This window comes from Gobio gobio (assembly GCF_949357685.1).
Source record: "Gobio gobio genome assembly, chromosome: 3".
Classification (NCBI taxonomy): Eukaryota; Metazoa; Chordata; class Actinopteri; order Cypriniformes; family Gobionidae; genus Gobio; species Gobio gobio.
In genome coordinates this window covers 15,092,575-15,111,845 of record NC_137099.1, presented here as the reverse complement: position 1 = coordinate 15,111,845, position 19,271 = coordinate 15,092,575, and the positions used below count along the sequence as shown (strand labels likewise).

Here is a 19,271-nt window from a genome sequence, read left to right as displayed (position 1 = left end):
CTTGGGGCCGCTGTGTGTGTGCGAGCGCGTGTTAGAGGGAACATGAAATAAATGATGATGACCAAAAGCCAAGCTACACTCATTATCTCCCACTGATATGCTGTGGAGTCAGGAAAGAACGAGCTTTATCTACTGTTGAATGAGCCACCGTGAACCACCCAAATATCATTATCAATCCATTTAATTACCAATTAATCATATACCCAAACACAATGAGCACTGCTGTACACAAAACCTAATCGACTCTGAAGTGAGTTATGGGCCCATTTACAGGAGTTTTCTTTGAAGGATAATGAAGACACAGGATGGAGAAAACAGACAGAGAACAGAACAGAAAATGTGGAAATGTTTCTATTAGAGCAGCATGTGAGTTACATAAATATGTTTTGTTGTGTTGGTAAACAGAGCTACCTGGTGCTCCCTCCAATCTGGTCATCTCTAACATCAGTCCTCGCTCCGCCACCATAATGTTCCGCCCCGGGAGTGACGGTAAAACTGCCATCTCCAAATGGATCGTAGAAGGACAGGTGTGTAGGCGTGTGTGTTAGTGTGTGTGTGTGTGTGTGTTAGTTACATGTAATTATGCATAATTTGAAGTTATTACCATAGTAATTACATGTAACAATGACACTAAAATAAAGTGTTACCCAAAATAGTTAACTTAATAGTTATTCTGTCAGCTGAATGGTTAACTGTGCCACAAATTGCACTTTTCTCAGAAATTTTTTTCATTTTTCATGAATGGGGTTGTTTTCACTCTCCAAAATGGCTCACTTTGCCACTAATCAGTTTTTTTCTTCTCCCTAGAATTAACCGTCACACAGAGCATTATGTTCTGGACGAAATGGTTAACTTGGCAACAAATGGCACTTACATTGTGCCTGCCGAATGGTGAACTTTGCCACAAATTGCACTTTTCTCTGTGAATTTTTTCCTTTTTTTTAAGAATAGCCGTTTTCTCGCTGCAAAATGGTTAAATTTGTTATCACAATTATCTCTCTCCAAAAGTGTTTACTTTGCCATGAATGACACTTTTCTCTCTGCAAAATAGTTTACTTTGCCACAAAAACACACTGTTCTCTGTTGAATATCAGTATTCTGGCTGCTGAATGGCTAACTCAGCCACAAATGGCACTTTTCTCTTAGAACTTTTTTTAACTTTTTAAATAAATGATAGTTTTCCCTCTCCAAAATGGTTAAATTTCCCACAAATGTCAATATTGTGTCTGCCCAATGGTTACCTTTGCTATGAATGGCACTTTTTCATGTGGTTATCACTTATAACAATTTTCTCTCTCCAAAATGGTTAACTTTCCCACCAATGGTATGCCATGGTAATTCCACTTATAGAAATGTTTTCTTTCCAAAATGGTCAACTTTGCCACAAACTTTACATTTACAACTTTACACTTTTCTCTTTGAATTTTCTGCAAATAGTATATACAATGTACTTTTTTATATATATATTTCTCTCTGCTGCAAGTGGCACTTTTGTCTCTGTAACATGGTTAACTTTGCCATGAATGTCAATATTCAGGCTGTCGAATGGTTAACTTAGCCACAAATGGCAATTTTCCCTCTGCAAATTGATTAATTTTGCATTGAAGGTTGTTTTTCTCTCTGAAATAATGTTACCTTTGCCACAAAATCGCTGTTTCCCTGCAAAAAAAAGTAACTTTGCGACGAATGGCAATATTCCTTTTGCCAAATGGTTAACGTTTCCACGAACTGCAATTTTCTTTCTGCCAAGACTGCTCTGTGGAATATGACTCTTCAGTGTATGTGCTCATAACGTTTGTGTGTAAGTTTGTGTGTATTTGTGGGTGTGTGTTATGCCCTTGTCTGGCAGGCTGTGCTCCAGTGAAGATGCTGTTGTCTGGCAGGTACTTTATCTCCAGGGAAAAACAGGCTTGCTCTTGCACTAAAACATCTTCCCCCGGAGAAAACGCACACACACACACACGCGCGCACACACACACGCACACTCTGTAGGTGACATAGTACGAGCAGGCTAAGGAGATGTCATGCACCGTGTCTCCCAGCCCTTTAGGTGTGGTGTGTGTTTGTGTGTGCGAGCATATGTGTTAAGCCCCTCTTGGATGGCGTCCAGTGCTGTGCAGCGTGAAGAGAAAAACTCCTCCTAATGAGATCCCTCCCTTTTCTCCCTCCGTGTTCTCCGTTCCTGTCTTTAATACTGTTTAATAGAGGGAGGGCAGGAGGGAGGGAGTCAGAAGGAGGGATGAGAGAAGAGAGAGGAGAAGATTAGAGGTACTGAGGTGGCACTAATGGGGTCTTAAGTCTATGGGTTAGAAATCAGCTTGTGTTGGGATGTTTTTTTACAGCTGACTTCTTCACAGCTGTATCCCGGACCAGGTCGGTTGCTGATTTCAAATTCCCTTTGTGATCTTTTCACCCTTCCTCTGCTCGAGCAGGGCTGCACAAAACACGCTGTGTAGATATGGTGTTTTCGTGGAGACCAAGTGCTAGTTGTTTCAACATATGGTTTATGATATTGAAAAGGACATATCTTGGAAAACTGCATTTTTCTTCCTCTCTCCACAGTTCTCCCAGATCATTTATGAATATCAAGCTGCAAAAAACGATGTCCCCGACAGGAGCTCATTAACATACCCTTATTTATATACGAACAGAACACCTGTTCAGTCCTAAAGTGATAAAGGAATTCTGTCATCATCATTACTGATGTTGTCCTAAACCTATAGGACTGACTTTCGAAATAAAAATATATATATATTAGTGCTACCAAATCGATTAATCGCATCTAACAGAAAATGTTGTCTTTATATAATATATATGTATGCATGTACAGTATACAAGTTTGTGCTTACATTTTTGGGTGAATTATCCCTTTAAACTCCCTAGTCTAACCTGACGAATGATAGTGTGAACTGTGAGGCTGGCCAATCATACCAGAGGTCATTTACATATGGACATTTGAAAGGTGCAGTAGCCAAAAACAATGTCAGCGAGAGGCTGGAAAATGTTAAATTACAACGTTTTTTCTGTGTAAGAACCCTTGACTAACATTATAAGTGAACTTCGGGGGGGTTGAAATGCTTTAGAAGTGTAGAATATGGCCCCTTTTAAGTATTTTGACAGTGTATACATGATAATGATAGGAAAGAGCTAACCGCATGATATTAATCACAGGCTGCTCTATGAATAAATGGAAGCAGCTCTCAGTGAGGTCCTAAAGGAAATGTGAGTCACACGACAGGTTTGAAATGATAAGCAGTTTTTGTTTGCAAATAATGACTGGTTACATTACCCGGTGTCTCTTTGTAGCGGGCTTTATTTTTTTTTTCATGTCGTGGATCTACTTTTTAATTAGCTCATTACGGCCTTATTAAGATCAAGGTGGTTACAAAAACGAGCCCTTTATGGCTCTCACATGTCATTGTGGAGACTCTATGGCAACATGCTTTTGATTAGTGGAAAAAATGGAAAACATAAAGCGCAGGAAAACAAAGGCAACAGCTCTGATACGGATTCTGCACTGCACAGCTTGGTTCGGTTTGCTGTTGCTTTTCACTGTCTGTCTAAAGTTTTTCTATCATCAGCTCTGACTGCTGATTCTGACTCTCAGTATATTTGGAATGACACTGGAGAAATGAGGAATGCAGGATGGGTAATATACACAGTACGGGGTACCTAGATTTGCCCATATTTGCTGTATACATCATGTGAAACCTAATATGAACTAGACGCAATCTCCACTCTAAATCTAATTTGTGACTCATTTGTTGACTGTCATGTTGATGTCAGTTGACAACCAAAAGTTAGGGCATTTTTACACAGAACTGGATTAAAAATGTGAAAATATCTCTGGGCTTTGACGTGCTTGCAATATATAACGCATTGCTATAGTACTACTATTGTACTGTAAAATGAAAAATCGAGAATTTAATAATAATAATAATAATAATAATAATAAATGTATTATACTGAACTACAATTAAATCCAAATGTTATCTTCCATTTCCTGTATGATTTATGACAATTGGAAAATAGACAATTTTATTTATTTATTAATTAAAATAAATAACATTTTTATTAAATATTTTAATACAAATTAAATAAACCATTTAAGAAATGTATTACTTTAGTAGTACTATTGTATTGTAAAATAAAAATAACCAATTTATTTATTTATTATTGTAAATAAATTACATTTTTATTAAATATTTTAATAAAAATTAAATAAACCATTTAAGAAATGTATTACTTTAGTAGTACTATTGTATTGTAAAATAAAAAAAACAATTTATTTATTTATTATTGTAAATAAATTACATTTTTATTAAATATTTTAATACAAATTATATAAACCAATAAATAAATGTATTACTGCAGTAATACTATTGTATTGTAAAATAAAAAGTATATAATAATACTTATTATTGTTGTTGTTATATTATAAAAAATGTATAAACCAAGAAAGAAATGTATTACTGTAGTAATACTATTGTACTGTAAAATATAAAATGAGTATAGAATAATAATAATTATACTATACTTGTAAAAGCGAGCCAGTTGCGATAAAATAATCGTATTTTACTTATTATTATTATTATTATAAAATTCTTACAAATCAATAAAGAAATTGATTATTTATTTATTAATGGTATTGTGCTGTAAAATATAAAACAAGTATATAATAATAATTATAATAATACATTTATTTTACAGAACAACTGTAAAATTACAGTACTAGCTTCCATTTCCAGTGTGATTGATGAAACTTTCTTAGCTCATTATTTGATGGGGCATTTTTATATAAAATTGGAATAAAAGCACAAAATAGCTTAAATACATTTTATAATAAAATAATTTATTTTCAAATGATGACTGAAAACCACTCGCTGGATTAAACATGCATCATCGAGGAGGTTATGCAGCAACATTTACTAATGTATGAAAATTTTAGCATGAGATAATGCTACTGTTTCTTTGTCATCTCTGTATTGTAGAAAATAGTTGTACCATATTTATTTTCAGGATGATAACTAGACATCTCTAGCTGCTATAAACATGTAACATAATGAGCCCATGTAACTGTAATGAAGCATATATAGTTTGAAATGTTTGTTTGCCATACTGCATATTTTTTCGTGTGTGTGTGTTTATATTCAGTGTAGTATGCAATAGGCAGTACATTCTTCACTTCAAACACATCCTTTGTGTGGCCACAGGTGGGGACGGTGGTTGAGGAAGAGGAATGGAAGGTTCTGTACGAGAGAGACAGTCCACCAGCCTCAGACACTCTGGAGATTCCCAATCTCATCCCCTTCACTCAATACAGGTGAGCATTTCGCTCCATTTTTGAACAGGAAACCACTTTCACATCAATCAAAAGAACCAAATTGTGGTGACAAATGGGCCCAAAAGCTCTAGTGTGAAAGCACCTTTACAAACCTGTTGAGTGTTTCAGTTTTGGTGTTTAAATCTCAGCTGTTTATGACTTTTCAATATTTAAACACTCATTACAAGCCCAGCATTCCCTGCATTTATGTATCTGCAGATATCCTTTGTGTTGGTTTTATTCCTTCTTTATTCTCTCGCTTTCTCTCGTTCCCATTTTCTATTGCTCTACTTAATTGATTTTCTCAAGGTCTTGTGGAAAGATTGTCTTCTGATTCTCAGCACACTATCTTGTCCTAAAGGGATTACAGATGATCAGAGGCTGTAGAGATCTGTTATCCTGTCCAAAATCCCTCGTCCTCCCACTACTCAAGAGCAAGATCAGGGAATTAAAAACACAGTTTTTTCTTCTTCTTCTCCCCCACTTACATATGCCTTTCAGGTTCAGGATGAAACAGGTGAACATTGTGGGTTCGAGTCCCTACAGTCAGCCCTCTCGTATGATGCAGACCCTGCAGTCTAGTCCAGATGTGGCCCCGGCAGATCTCATAGTGTTTTCTGCAAGTGAAACCAGCCTGAGGATTCGCTGGGAGGTAAGAAAGGGACAATCTCTCTCACACACGTTGTGTTTTTATGTTTTATAGGGACTTTCCATTAACATTTAGATTTTTTTTTACTGTACAAACTGTATATTCTATCCCCCTACCCAGAAACCTACCCATCACTCAAAACTTTCTGCATTTTTACATTTTTAAAAAACATAATTTCTGATACGCTGTTCCCTTTCAAAAGCTACACTCAATGCTGCATAAGCTTATGCAAATGGGAATGTCTTTGACATAACCAGCTGTGAAAATAGTGTGAAAACACGTCAATGAAATTGACCCGGAGGTATTTATAGCCTCGGCCGGTGACGTCATAGGCGCACCTGCTGCACGAGGCTATAAATAGATGAGCTTCAGCTGGAGCAAACCAGGTCTTTTTGTTTTCAGACCAACTCTGTGTTATGGTGTGTTACAAAGTCTCTGAAAAAAAAAAAAAATTCTCTCTCTCTTTCAAGACTCAACTCGAGATCTTTGTTAGGAGTTAGTTTTCAACATGGCAGTGTGCAGATTTCTCTCTCTTTCTCATCTCTGTTACAAAGAAACATAAGTGGAAAGAGTTCTAGTTAAATCTGATCAGTTGGAAACGAGTCAGCAGAGTAAAACGCTGTATATTCATGTTCTCTTTCAAATGACAGAACTGGATGCACACGTTTATTGCTGTGTGTGTTTGGGGAAGAGCATGTGGTCGCTGCATTGAGTCAGACGAGTGCGAGCATTGCAAGCCTTTGCAGTTAGAATGCTTTATGCTCGTCTGGGCTACTTTCAGTCCGCACCAGTTTTCGGAGCTCTCGAATGGGTTTGTTGACGAGCAAGAGACGGGTCCGTCCCTTTCGCTTGCTCGCTCAACAAATGCATGTTTCCCCGTGTGATCCCGAAGCGCGCTCCGGCGTTTCTTCGGCTCGCGCGGGGAATGATGATGAATCTCTGGGTCCGCGGACCTCGAGCAGCCGCCTGCAATCGTTCCTCACATGATAGTGAATCCATACGAGGAATTTATCGAGGTGGTTGTTCGCGCGGTGGCCAGGGCAGTTTGTCTGGTACCGTGAATGAGAGATCCTCGAACGCAGTGAGCTTGAGGTTTCTGTCTAAAAAAAAAAAAACATTTACTTCACGTGTTTTTGTACCCTTGACGTCGACATTTTCGACTATCATGGGTGCGAAATCGCGTGGATATGTGAGAATACCCCAGGTGGGAGACGCTCACGAGCTATCTCTCGCCTGGGTCTGCATTTTCATTAAAGAGACATACCTCCCCATAAAGCCATGTAGAAAATAAACGTCGGCTGTCATGGGCAAAGCTTATATATATGAATTATATATTGTATATTATTTTATATGGAATATATATATAATATATTATTTTATATGGAATATATATTGTATATGATTTATATAAGAATAATAAATATAAAGGGACAGGCTGGTGCTGCGCTGCACACAATGGCTGTCTTGCAAGCATATCAGGCTGACCTTCTGAAGGATTTGAGTGGTTCATTTGGTGACTCAGTTAACTTTGTAGTGGCCAGATTTAAAGGAGTGGAAGAAACATGAAGTGTTCACTCAGTTTCTTCCTCAATGCACTCAAGGGGAGGGGCTATCAGCCACACAACCTCTCTTCAGTCCTTCAAGATTTAGGGGGATAAAAGTAGAGTGTGGCGAGTCGCGCTCTCCCTCGTAAAGACTGGAGACCGGCTCGTCATCCTCAACAACCTCCCAGGGCAGACCTCGTGACTGTCATCAATATAAGAAGTCCGGTGGTCTGGTGCCCAGTCTGCCCCCACGGGCCAGGGCGTGTCAAACATTTGCTCGCCCCACCCCGTTATCCTCAAAACTACTCCATCCCCGCCGCCTCTGGTGATTCGGGGGGGCAGTGGTTTCCAGTGAAATGTTAGACGTTCAGTGTTTAAATCCTGCTATCATCCAGGACATAGAACGTCTAACATCCCCTCAACAGGAAGTGTTAAAATTGTCACTCTCAGAGTCTCAGGCAGTGTGTGAACTTCTGCCAGGCGTTTCTGCATGGGTGTTAAGCACGGTAAAAATTAGTAAACTAATTTATTTGTCATCCTCCTTGTTTGAACGGCGTGGTCTCCACTTCCGTGAAGGCGGAGTTGGCGTTCGTACTGTCACAAGTGACAGCAGTTACTTCCTGGTCCCCAGTAGGGTGGGGGGGTGTCTAATCTCAGATCTTCGAGTCTTAAACCGTGAAGCAGTTAAAGTACTCAAGGTCAAGATGTTACAGTGAAGGCGGTCGTGTCGCATTTTCAACATTGTGATTGGATTCGGCACGATTGATCCGAAGGACGCATGTATTCGCATATAAAGTCTGCCACAACACAGGAAGTTCCTGAGGTTCGCTCTTGGGGGCAAAAGCTTACCAATTTCGGGTCTTCCATTTGGCTAGCCTTGTAACCGCACATAAACAAAATGTATGGATGTATTACCGGCTCCATTGGGATTCCGGGGCATTCAAATTTTGAATTACAAAGGCGATTGCTAAAATTAGCACAATCACATGAGATGGTGCTTCAACACAGTGTGTTGGCTCATCTAGTTTCTCTAGGGTTGAGACTCAACACCAAGAAAAGTGTTCTTTCTCCTGCCCAGAGAACGACTTATCTAGGGTTTGTTCGGTTTTTGGTCACAAGGTGGGCACAATGGTTTCCCGCTTGAATCAAGACCATTCAGTATTCCCTGAGCAAAGTCAGGCTAGACCAAGATCTTACTGATCATCAGCACCAGAGTGTTAGGTCTAATGGCATCAGCATCCACGGGTTTCCCTTTGGGGTTGTTGCACATAAGACCGTTTCAGTTGTGGCTCAAAGCCAGAGGACTTAGGGCCAATCCTCAGGCAAATAAAGTGGCGCGCCATGTGGCTTCGTACACTAACTATGTGGTTCAGACCCCGGTTTTTGCCTTGGGTCCCACTCTAGGCGTACCTTGTCGTCGCAAGTTGCTAACGACGGACGCTTCCCTGACGGGCTGGGGTGCGGCCTTAAGTGGTCGTCCAGCCCAACGGGAATGGGAGGGTCATCAACTCAGTTGGCACATCAACTGCCTCGAGTTGACGGCTGTATTTCTGGCCCTGAAATACTTTCTCCCCCAATTGAGGGGCTGTCATGTCCTAGTGCGGGTGGACAGTACAGCTAAATATCTTGTATATAATCACCAGGGGGGTCTGTGCTCACGCTATCAGAATAGCGAGACAGATTTTTCTCTGGGCTCAGAACAAGTTCCTGTCACTCGAGCAGTGTACATTCAAGGGCGGTTGAATGTGGGAGCAGATTTACTGTCCAGACAGAGTTACAGATGGGGGGGTGGAAACTCCACCCAGAAGTAGTCAAGCAGATCTGTATCAGATTTTACAGAGCTGACCACAGGGAGTGGACCTCTTCGCCTCTTCTCAGACAGCGCAATGTCCCTGCTTCTCTCTGTCACCCAGCCCCGCTGGGTCTGGATGTGATGGTTCATACATGGCCCAAAATGTGTCTGTATGCCCTCCTTCCAGTCGCTCTGCTCCTGGGAGTTCTAGCCGGGGTTCGCCAACAAGGGTCTTGCTTCTTACCGATAGCGCTGCGTTGGTCGAACAGGGTTTGGTTCTCGGAGATAGTGTCTCTCCTCAACGGCTCGCCTTGGGTGATTCCGGCGAGGAGGGACCTTCTGTCTCAGGCAGAGGGCACGATATTCCATTCCAGGCCCGACCTGTGGAACCTTCATGTTTGGCCCCTGAAGGGCACCAACTGAGGGACACGGGGCTTTCGCCTGCAGTTATTGAGACCATCCTAAGTGCTAGAGCTTCCTCCACTTGGAAGTTTATGCTAATAAATGGGGTGTCTTTGAAAGGTGGTGTACGACACAATGTAGATTCAGTCAACTGCCAGGTAACTTCAGTTCTGGATTTTCTGCAAGAAAAGTTGTCATCAGGCCCCTCCATCACCTGCCCCTCCACTCTCAGGGTTCATGTGGCCGCTCTTTCGGCTTGCCACGCCTTGGTGGATGGGGTGCCGCTCGGGAGACATCCTCTACTCGCTCGCTTCATTCGTGGGGTAGGCGGTTGAGGCCACCTGTTAGAACCAAGATCCCTTCATGGGACTCAGCTTTAGTCTTCGAGGGTCTGGTTGAGACCCCCTTTGAAACATTAGCTTGCCCCTCCACTCTCAGGGTTTATGTGGCCGCTCTTTTGGCTTGCCACGCCCTGGTGGATGGGGTGCCGCTTGGGAGGCATCTTCTGCCTGCTCACTTTGTTGTGCCAGGCAGTTGTGGCCTCCATTAAGAGCCAAGATCCCTTCATGGGACTTAGTTTTAGCCCTCGAGGGTCTGGTTGAGACCCCCTTTGAACCTCTAGAATCAGCGTATGACGAACTTCTGACTCTAAAGATGGTTTTTCTTATGGCTATAACTTCTCTGAAAAGAATTGGGGACATGCAGGCTCTGTCAATATCGCCATCCTGCTTAGACTTTGCCCCAGGTTTGGTGAAAGTGATTTTGCATCCCCACCCTGACTACCTGCCTAAGGTTCCTTTGTCGACTGTCACTCTTGAAACCTTCTGCCCTCTGCCGTTCACAACGCCGGATCAGGAGAAACTTCATAGACTGTGTCCAGTCCATGCTCTTCAGGCCTACGTCCACCGCACTAGCCAGTGGCGTAAGTCAGAGCAACTGTTTGTTTGCCATGGGGGCCGTAACAGAGGTTCTGCCACCATCAAACAATGTCACATTGGGTCAGGGATGCTACTGCTCTTGCCTATGAGGTGCGCGGTCAAGCTTCGCCTATAGGGTTAAGGGCTCACTCCACCAGGGGAGTCGCCTCTTCTACTGCGTTAGCAAGGGGTGCTCCCTTACAAAGTGTTTGTGATTCGGCAGGTTGGTCCTCTCCGCACACATTCTTAAGACTTTATAGCTTGGATGCTCATGCCACTCTGGGCTCTCATGTCCTTGAGTCGACATCACAGGCTAATGCCTGAGGCTTCTTGCGTTCTTGTGCACACCTACACAACCGTAAGGGGTCCAGGCACCATCAAGCACGGCGGCGTGGGTATTCTCGTTCCCATTTGCATAAGCTTATGCAGCATTGAGTGTAGCTTTTGAAAGGGAACACTTGGGGTTACTTGACTGTAACCCTGTTCCCTGATAAAGCGGAACGAGATGCTGCATTGCTAGGCCGTGCTGATGATGCTTCAGGACTGGTCTTCAAACAAAGAAGATCTGGTTTGCTCCAGCTGAAGCTCATCTATTTATAGCCTCGTGCAGCAGGTGCGCCTATGACGTCACCGGCCGAGGCTATAAATACCTCCGGGTCAATTTCATTGACGTGTTTTCACACTATTTTCACAGCTGGTTATGTCAAAGACATTCCCATTTGCATAAGCTTATGCAGCATCTCGTTCCGCTTTATCAGGGAACAGGGTTACAGTCAAGTAACCCCAAGTGTTTTCCTCGTGGGGACGAAAATGTCCCTACGAGGACAAGGATTTCGGATATTGCCAACACACACACACACACACACACACACAACACACACATTCCTCAAGTTCACACCAAGTCCAGCTTTTTTTGCATGTAAATGTGATTTTGGGTTCTGCACTATACTGTTAAAAAGTTTGTTTGTTTGTTTTTTTTTGTGAAAAAAATATTACTTTTATTCAGCAGTGATGGATTAGATTTCTGAAGGATCATGTGACACTGAAAACTGGAGTAATAGCTGCTGAAAATTCAGCTTTTCCATTACAGGAATAAAATACATTTTAAAATATATTAGGTATTTTAATTTGTAATAATATTTCATATTACTTTATTATCACATAAATGCAGCCTTGTTAAGCATAAGAGACCGTTATTTTAATTTGTAATATTTCATAATATTACTTTATTTTTATCAGATAAATGCAGCCTTGTTAAGCATAAGAGACTGTTATTTTAATTTGTAGTAATATTTCATAATATTACTTTATTTTTTTATCAAATAAATGCAGCCTTGTTAAGCATAAGAGACTGTTATTTTCATTTGTAATAATATTTCATAATATTACTTTATTTTGATCAAATAAATGCAGCCTTGTTGAGCATAAGAGACTCGTGCAGACCCCAAACTGCTGTTGACACAAACAAATTGTTAAAATCAACAATTTGAGCGGTTTTACAAATAAATCAAACTTGCATGCCCTTTAATTGGTGAAGTCTACATCAGATTTGCACACATGAGTAAGAATTTTTTTTGGCCGTTTTAAAATTACTTTTCTATAAAATTGATAAAAGCTTATATCATTAGTTCCAGACAAATTGATTATAGTTTTTTTCTTATATCGTTCCCTCTAACATTTAAATTCCATTTATAAGAAGGTTTTCTGCTGCATCGAATGGAGGTGGTTATGGATTTTTGTGTGAACATTATTATTAAAACTGGAGCACTCATGCAAATATAGCGATTTCCGCACACTCAAACATGCATAGATGGACAGAAATACTGTCTGCTATACACTTTATAGGTGAAGGATATGCTGGAAGAGGTTGACAGCTTATTTTTCCTCTCTGTTTTTCTGCTATCACGAGCCATAGTGTCTGTCAGTATCAGATGTAATTGCTGTTATTTTCTCCTTCACTTCTCCTTTTTTTCCCCTCTCACCTTTTCAAAGCCTGAAGAGCGATCGAAAAATTTGAGTTGTACAGGCACATAACATGCAGCTGTCATTTCATAAGACAGGACTCCATTTAATCCAAAAAAACAGCTTCTGCAAAGCCTCCGCTGGTCGTAGTAACACATTTGTGGGGTGCTGGTGCTGAAAAAATGACCCTCAGGACATAATAGAGCTTAATGCAGTACTTCACAATCGCTGAAAACGAAAACAGTGACCTCTAACCTCTTTTTTTATGGATAATAATTTGTTACGCTCATACTAAAACTTCCATGTAGCTGCCATTGAATAAAAGGTTCTACTTTTAACACTCCTCTGTCATTTATCAAGTAACCCAAGTTTCTTGAGTTTTTAATGTCTTCAATGAGGAGAATTTACACTGCAAGATGTGTTTCATGAGCGGTTGCTGTGGAAATGCATTGAGCTTCAGAGGTATTTAGACAGCTACACTTTTCATTTCTCATACTGAGATGAACTAGCTAAACCATTCCACCTGTACATTTTGAAGTCTTATTCCCTATCCACACATAATCTACACTGTAAACCCGAATAAGTTGGGCTAACTCAAAACATTTTATGTAATCAGTTATGATGTTCCCAATTTTAAGTAAGCAGGACGATCAAGTTTTGATTTTGTAGTACTCGTCTCGAGTACTCGTGCATTAATTGCTCCTAACTTGAAGTACTGAGTTAGCTAACTTATGAATTTTGATAGCAATTAACATAAAATGTTTAGTAAATTTACTTTTTTATTTTGAGTTCTTGCAAATCAAATTAGTTATTTACTCAAAAAGTTGAATGAGAATTCAACAAACGTTAAGAAACTCAAAGTTTAAGTAAGATTTTATTTTGTACTCATACATTTGTATTGTTCTTAACTTGAAATATTTGAGTACACTAATTTATACATTTAAAGGGTTAGTTCACCCAAAAATGAAATAAAATTCTGTCATTAATTACTCACCCTCATGTCGTTCCAAACCAGCAAGACCTTTGATAATTTTCAGAGCACAAATGAAGATATTTTTGATTAAATCCGAGAGCTCTCTGACCCTTTCATAGACAGCAATTGAATTAACACTTTCAAGGCCCAGAAAGGTTGGAAAGACATGGATAAAATAGTCCATGTGACTACAGTGGTTCAACCTTCATTTTATAAAGCGACAAGAATACTTTTTGTGCGCAAAAAACAAACAAAAATAATGACTTTATTCAACAATTTCTTCTCGCCTGTGTCAGTCGCATGCGTCGTGGTGCTCACGTGAACCGATTCGGTCGCTCTGGCGTAACTCGGAAGCGTTTTACTGTATTTACTATGTCAATAGCATAGGAGACTGACACAGTTGTTATTTTTGTTGTTATTTTTGTTTGTTTTTTGCGCACAAAAAGTAATCTTGTCGCTTCATAAAATTACGTTTGAATCACTGGAGTCACATGGACGATTTTATCCATGTAATTCCAACCTTTCTGGGCCTTGAAAGTGTTAATTAAATTGCTGTCTGTGGAGGGGTCAGAAAACTCTCGTATTCCATCAAGAATATCTTAATTTGTGTTCTGAAGATGAATAATAGTCTTGCGGGTTTGAAACAACATGATGGTGAGGAATTAAAAAAAGAATTTTCATGTTTGGGTGAACTAACCCTTTAACTTAAAATTATCAGGTTATCACAATATATAAATATTGTGTTAGCTGTAACAAACTAATTCAGAAAATGCCAATTTGCTAATTTGCTAACATGTTAACAATAGCGGGGTATAGCAATATATAACTTACCTGCTCTCAAACCAAGCAGCATGCGCCGCTTGTCACCATGATGGAAACTCTCCAAAAACCCACATTAACAGAAACTCTTCTAAATTAGCATAACAAAACATATATCTCCCTTACCATTAATCTTGTACAAAAAACATTATATAACACTTAATTTTAGCATTTACTCTCCCTTTCGAGTACCATGGGCAAAGCATGCTGGGAAATAAAAAATCACAGCCCAGTTTCAGTTAAACTTAAAGGGATAGTTCACCCAAAAATGAAAATTCTGTCATCATTTACTCACCCTCAAGTTGTTCCAAACCTGTATGAGTTTCTTTGTTCTGCTGAACACAAAAGAAGATATTTAGAAGAAGGTTTGTAACCAAGCAGATAGAGCAACCATTGACTTTCATAGTAGGGAAAAAATACTATGGTAGTCAATGGTTGCTCTATCTGCTTGGTAAATGACAGAATTTTCATTTTTGGGTGAACTATCCCTTTAAGTTAGTCTAAATTAAAGGAAATTAGTTCATACATCTCAAAACAATGAAACAGTTCAGTTTACTTGAAATTTGTCAGTGCTGTGAACTCAAAAGACAAATAGAGTTCTAAATACTCATAACAGTTAATTTAACTGAACTAATTTGTTTAATGTAAGTTTGTTCTACTCAAACCAATTAAATATTTTGAACGTTAGGGTTTACAGTGTAGTTTAACTCTTTCCCCACTAGCGTTTTTTGATAAGCATTTTTGATAATTTTCACAAAAATGTAATGGCCCCCAGGTTGAATATTTTGTATGAATATCTGAACATGCAATATATCAAAATAAAGTGCGGAGCCTTTTTTATATATATTATAGCTTCATGCATTATTTTATCAACACTTGAATGCTGTCATTAAAAAGCAACATTTTGAACCAAAAGCTGAGAAAATCAAATGTTTTCAAAGACTACAACGTGAATTCGCATTGCTTTTATCGCTTGTTTTTGATCCTTTTTGCTTGTTTTGATGCAGAGATTCTGTACTCTTTCAGAAGATGCGTAATAGCGCCCCCAGAAGATGCGTAATATGCCCCCTACCATCTAAAAGTAAAACGTTTCCGTCAATGGCGGGGAAAGAGTTAACTTGGCTAGAAAAAACACAAAAAATGTACATGGATGAGATAGCTTTTAGCGTTTGTTTTAATATCACATCATATATCAAAACATGACATTGCAACCAACTAAAGATTATCAGCTTATTGTGAAGACCATTAGGACTGAAAGATTGATTTGGCCCGTGTTTACTGTTTATGAAGTCACTTGCATTCGTCGTCTAGCCAAATCATTTTAATTGAAACGCTTCAAGCAGTCAATGTACTGAAGCTGTGAACATCGTAAGGTTTCGAGTGTGCATTAAAGTACTAGGCGAGCAACCATGTGCGAACTCTTGGCATCTGATTCTGGAAAATGTCTCGGAGCCGTGTGCCAATGTGCAACGCACAGCTGAAGCAGGCGAGGGACTGAGCTGCATTACAGCCAATTTGAAATGTCATTTAATTTATGTTTATGAGGAGATTAAGGAACTTCCTTTCTGTTTGCTGCACACAATTTGACGCTTGTGAAGGTTTTCATTCATCCAGATCATCGTATAACTTAGCCACTGGGATGATGAGCTCTGTGACATTCATTTACAATTCCTGTTGAGTAAGATTAACATGCAGAAAATTAGTTCAACTATTTCAGCTCTTAAATTTCAGTACTATATCAATATAATTGCCCAAAATGTGTTTGGACAACTTAAGTTTCTCTTTTAAAGTTTTTAAGTCTGATTTTATACACTACCATTCAAAAGTTTGGGGTCGGTAGGATTTTTTTTTTTAAAAGAAACGTCTTATGCATTCCAAGGCTACATTTATTTGAAGAATACAGTATTATTCTTAAAATAAATATATAATAGTATTATACAGAAATATTATTACGATTTAAAATATATTAAGGTAGATTTTGAAATATTCTTCAGAACTCATTAATGTACTGATTTGGTTTTCAAGAAACGTTTCTTATTATTATCAATGTTAAAATCAGTTGTGCTGCTTCATATTTTGGTTGGAACTGTGATTGGGTTTTTTTAGGATTTTTTGATAAATGATAATAATAAGTTCTATGGAAGCTTGGGACCCACTTTACATTAGGTGGCCTTAACTACTATGTACTAACATTTAAATTAATAACTTGATACAATGCACTTATTGTGTACACATGTTTTTACATTGTACTTACATTAAAAAAAATCACCTGCATCGAATTACATCTGTAATAATTTAATTAAAGGGTTACTTCAGTGATTAGCATTAATCTTTGTATCAGTAGAAACCCGGTAGTATATTCGAATGATCGTGCCCACCCCCCCACCCAAAAAAGGGTTGGGATCTCACTCACAGAATGTAAAATGAGCACGGCCACTCGGGCATTCATAACGGAGCGATCGGAGCAAAGCGAGTGTTTGCAATGAATTCCTATGAAAGTTAAGCTTCCAATGGCATGAACTGAAAACACACCAGACTGGACACGCACTGTGATTGAATGACAATGTGGACTTGCTCATTTTAGTTACGGTTTAGAATTAATGCCAATTCTGGCGCGGGTTGCTTGAATTGTGGGTGTATTAGCCTATTATTCTTAATGAAAAACACAACAACAAAACGATACAATGATAAACTCACTTAAGTAGGTGCATTTCGCTTTGAAACCAAATCTTCCGCGATCGTCTGTCAGCTCCTCACTCTTGTGATGAATGAAATCTGACTCCTGCTGCGTTTGTGCTGCGACTCTCGTTCGGCTCACTCTGTATTGACAGGTTCAGATTTTAATTGTAGTGTCTGTTCTCTTACTGAACTGAATTATTTTATTACTATAAAAATAAAAACGAGGGGGGGGGGGTGCCTGCGGTGGGCAAGTGATGTAACCGGTGGGAGTGGCCTCGTAGGGCAGCTAAGCAAGTGCATTCTGGGAGTTGTTGTCTTTCATCCATATGAGCCAAAACATACATTTTCTGGCTTTTCTCAATCTAGAAGGCACCAACTTCTAAAATAATTTCACATTTCTACTACATAAATGACCCAATTTAAATACACATTCATCTTTCCAGCAGTGAAGTATCCCTTTAAGGCCACCTAATATAAAGTGGAACCGAAGCTTGTTTCCGCCACATTTTTATCTCGCAATTTTGCCTTTTTTCTCAAAATTGCATGATATAAAGTCGCAATTGTGAGTTTACATCTCGCAATTCTGACTTAATATCTCACAATTCTGACTTCATATCACGCAATTTTAAGAAAAAAAAAAGGAAACAAGCTTCCATAAAGTCCAAAAGAACAGCATGTATTTGAAATGGAAATATTTTGTAACAATGTAAGATCTTTGCTGTCACTTTTAAACAATTTTGTGAAATTTTAACTTTTGAATTGTGGTGAATCTAGTCTAATGTCATTGCATTAGACAATACAAAATACAAAATTACAAAAAAATAAAAAAAAATTTATTTCAAAAAAATGTTTTATTACAATGCTTGAAAAGATTGCTGACATAATAAATAAATAAATAAATAAATATATATATATATATATATATATATATATATATATACTGCATTTTTTTTTTGTTCAAATATCACTTGATTTGATATCTTGTCATGGAATGAAATTCCTATATTGAGTGCCTAAAGTGTTCAAAATGTTGTATCCTGTCACACAGTTAGCCATTCTATTTACAATCCTTCTTATTGATGTAGGTGTATCAAAGTCTCTCCTGCTTCAATGTTTTCCTCTTCATCTTTTGTAGCTGCTTCCAGAGCCAGCTTATAACGGAAATCCTGAAAGTGTGGGTTACCGTGTACGTGCACAGAGAGCAGACGGGCTTGGGCAGCCCCGAATGGAGACGGTTTCTGAGCGTCTGTCTCGGGAGGTGACAGTGGAGGGACTTGAGGAGTGGACGGAGTACGAGCTGAGCGTTCAGGCCTTCAACGGAATCGGCCCTGGACCCTGGAGCAGTCCTGTGCTGGGCAAAACTAAAGAGTCAGGTGACGCTTTAGATGTAGCATCTTCACTTTTGATTTTACAAAACGTAATGATACAAATAAAATGATCAACATAGTTTAATGTCATTTGTTGAAAAGAGACAAAATATAGTTGCTGTTTTGCATGTAACCAAATGAGTTATGTTAATTTAAGCATCATTGTGTTGATGCATCATGGTCACATTTCCATCTTGATCATTTCATTTGTGTTTTATAAGAAATAAATAAAATATAATACAGGTATTTACATAAAATTCATATTAAGATATGTCAGTTGTTTTTTATACTGATGCCACGAGTTGCTCCATTGTTTAGGAACTCCAAACAAGCCACAGTTTAGCCAACATCTCACTAGCCGATTTTTAGTCGCAAGCTTCCTTTACATATTCGTTGGAGACTCGGATGGAGTATTTGCCCGAGGCCACATCTCTCTGCGGGTGGCCGTCAGCAGCCCCAGCGACTCCCTGCTGAGTTAATGATCCTGCCAACCCTTAGACAACATCTAGAAAGTTTGAAATGATGTGGCATTGGCAGTGACCATTTACAGGTTTCTAACATCTGATTGTCCAATACTTTTTCTGTTGTTTGTGACTCAATAAGCATTCTAAAACATCATGTTATAGAGATCACACTCATAAAGAGTCACAAGAACTGGTCTCGGGGTTTGTACGTTTATTTATTTAATTATTTATTGTTTGAGAGAGAAATTAATACTTTTATCCACCAAGGTATTACATTGATCAGAAGTCACGATAAATACAAAAATATATGTATACTTCTAAAAATAAATAAAAAAATGCAGCATCAAAGCAGCATGTTATTTGTTTTAGAAGGATCATGT

At 38.9% G+C, this 19,271-nt stretch overlaps 1 protein-coding gene across 1 annotated transcript in view; it reads left to right on the top strand.

Moving 5' to 3' along the window:
- The window catches only part of sdk1b (sidekick cell adhesion molecule 1b), a gene marked incomplete at its 3' end in the record, with an annotated part of 336,422 nt that overhangs the window by 257,689 nt on the left and 59,462 nt on the right, over positions 1–19,271 (top strand). The window contains exons 23-26 of the mRNA XM_079811264.1: positions 406–527; positions 5,214–5,323; positions 5,825–5,975; positions 18,196–18,433. Of these exons, the coding sequence (XP_079667390.1) occupies positions 406–527; positions 5,214–5,323; positions 5,825–5,975; positions 18,196–18,433 (621 nt within the window). The remainder of the gene's footprint in view (positions 1–405; positions 528–5,213; positions 5,324–5,824; positions 5,976–18,195; positions 18,434–19,271) is intronic.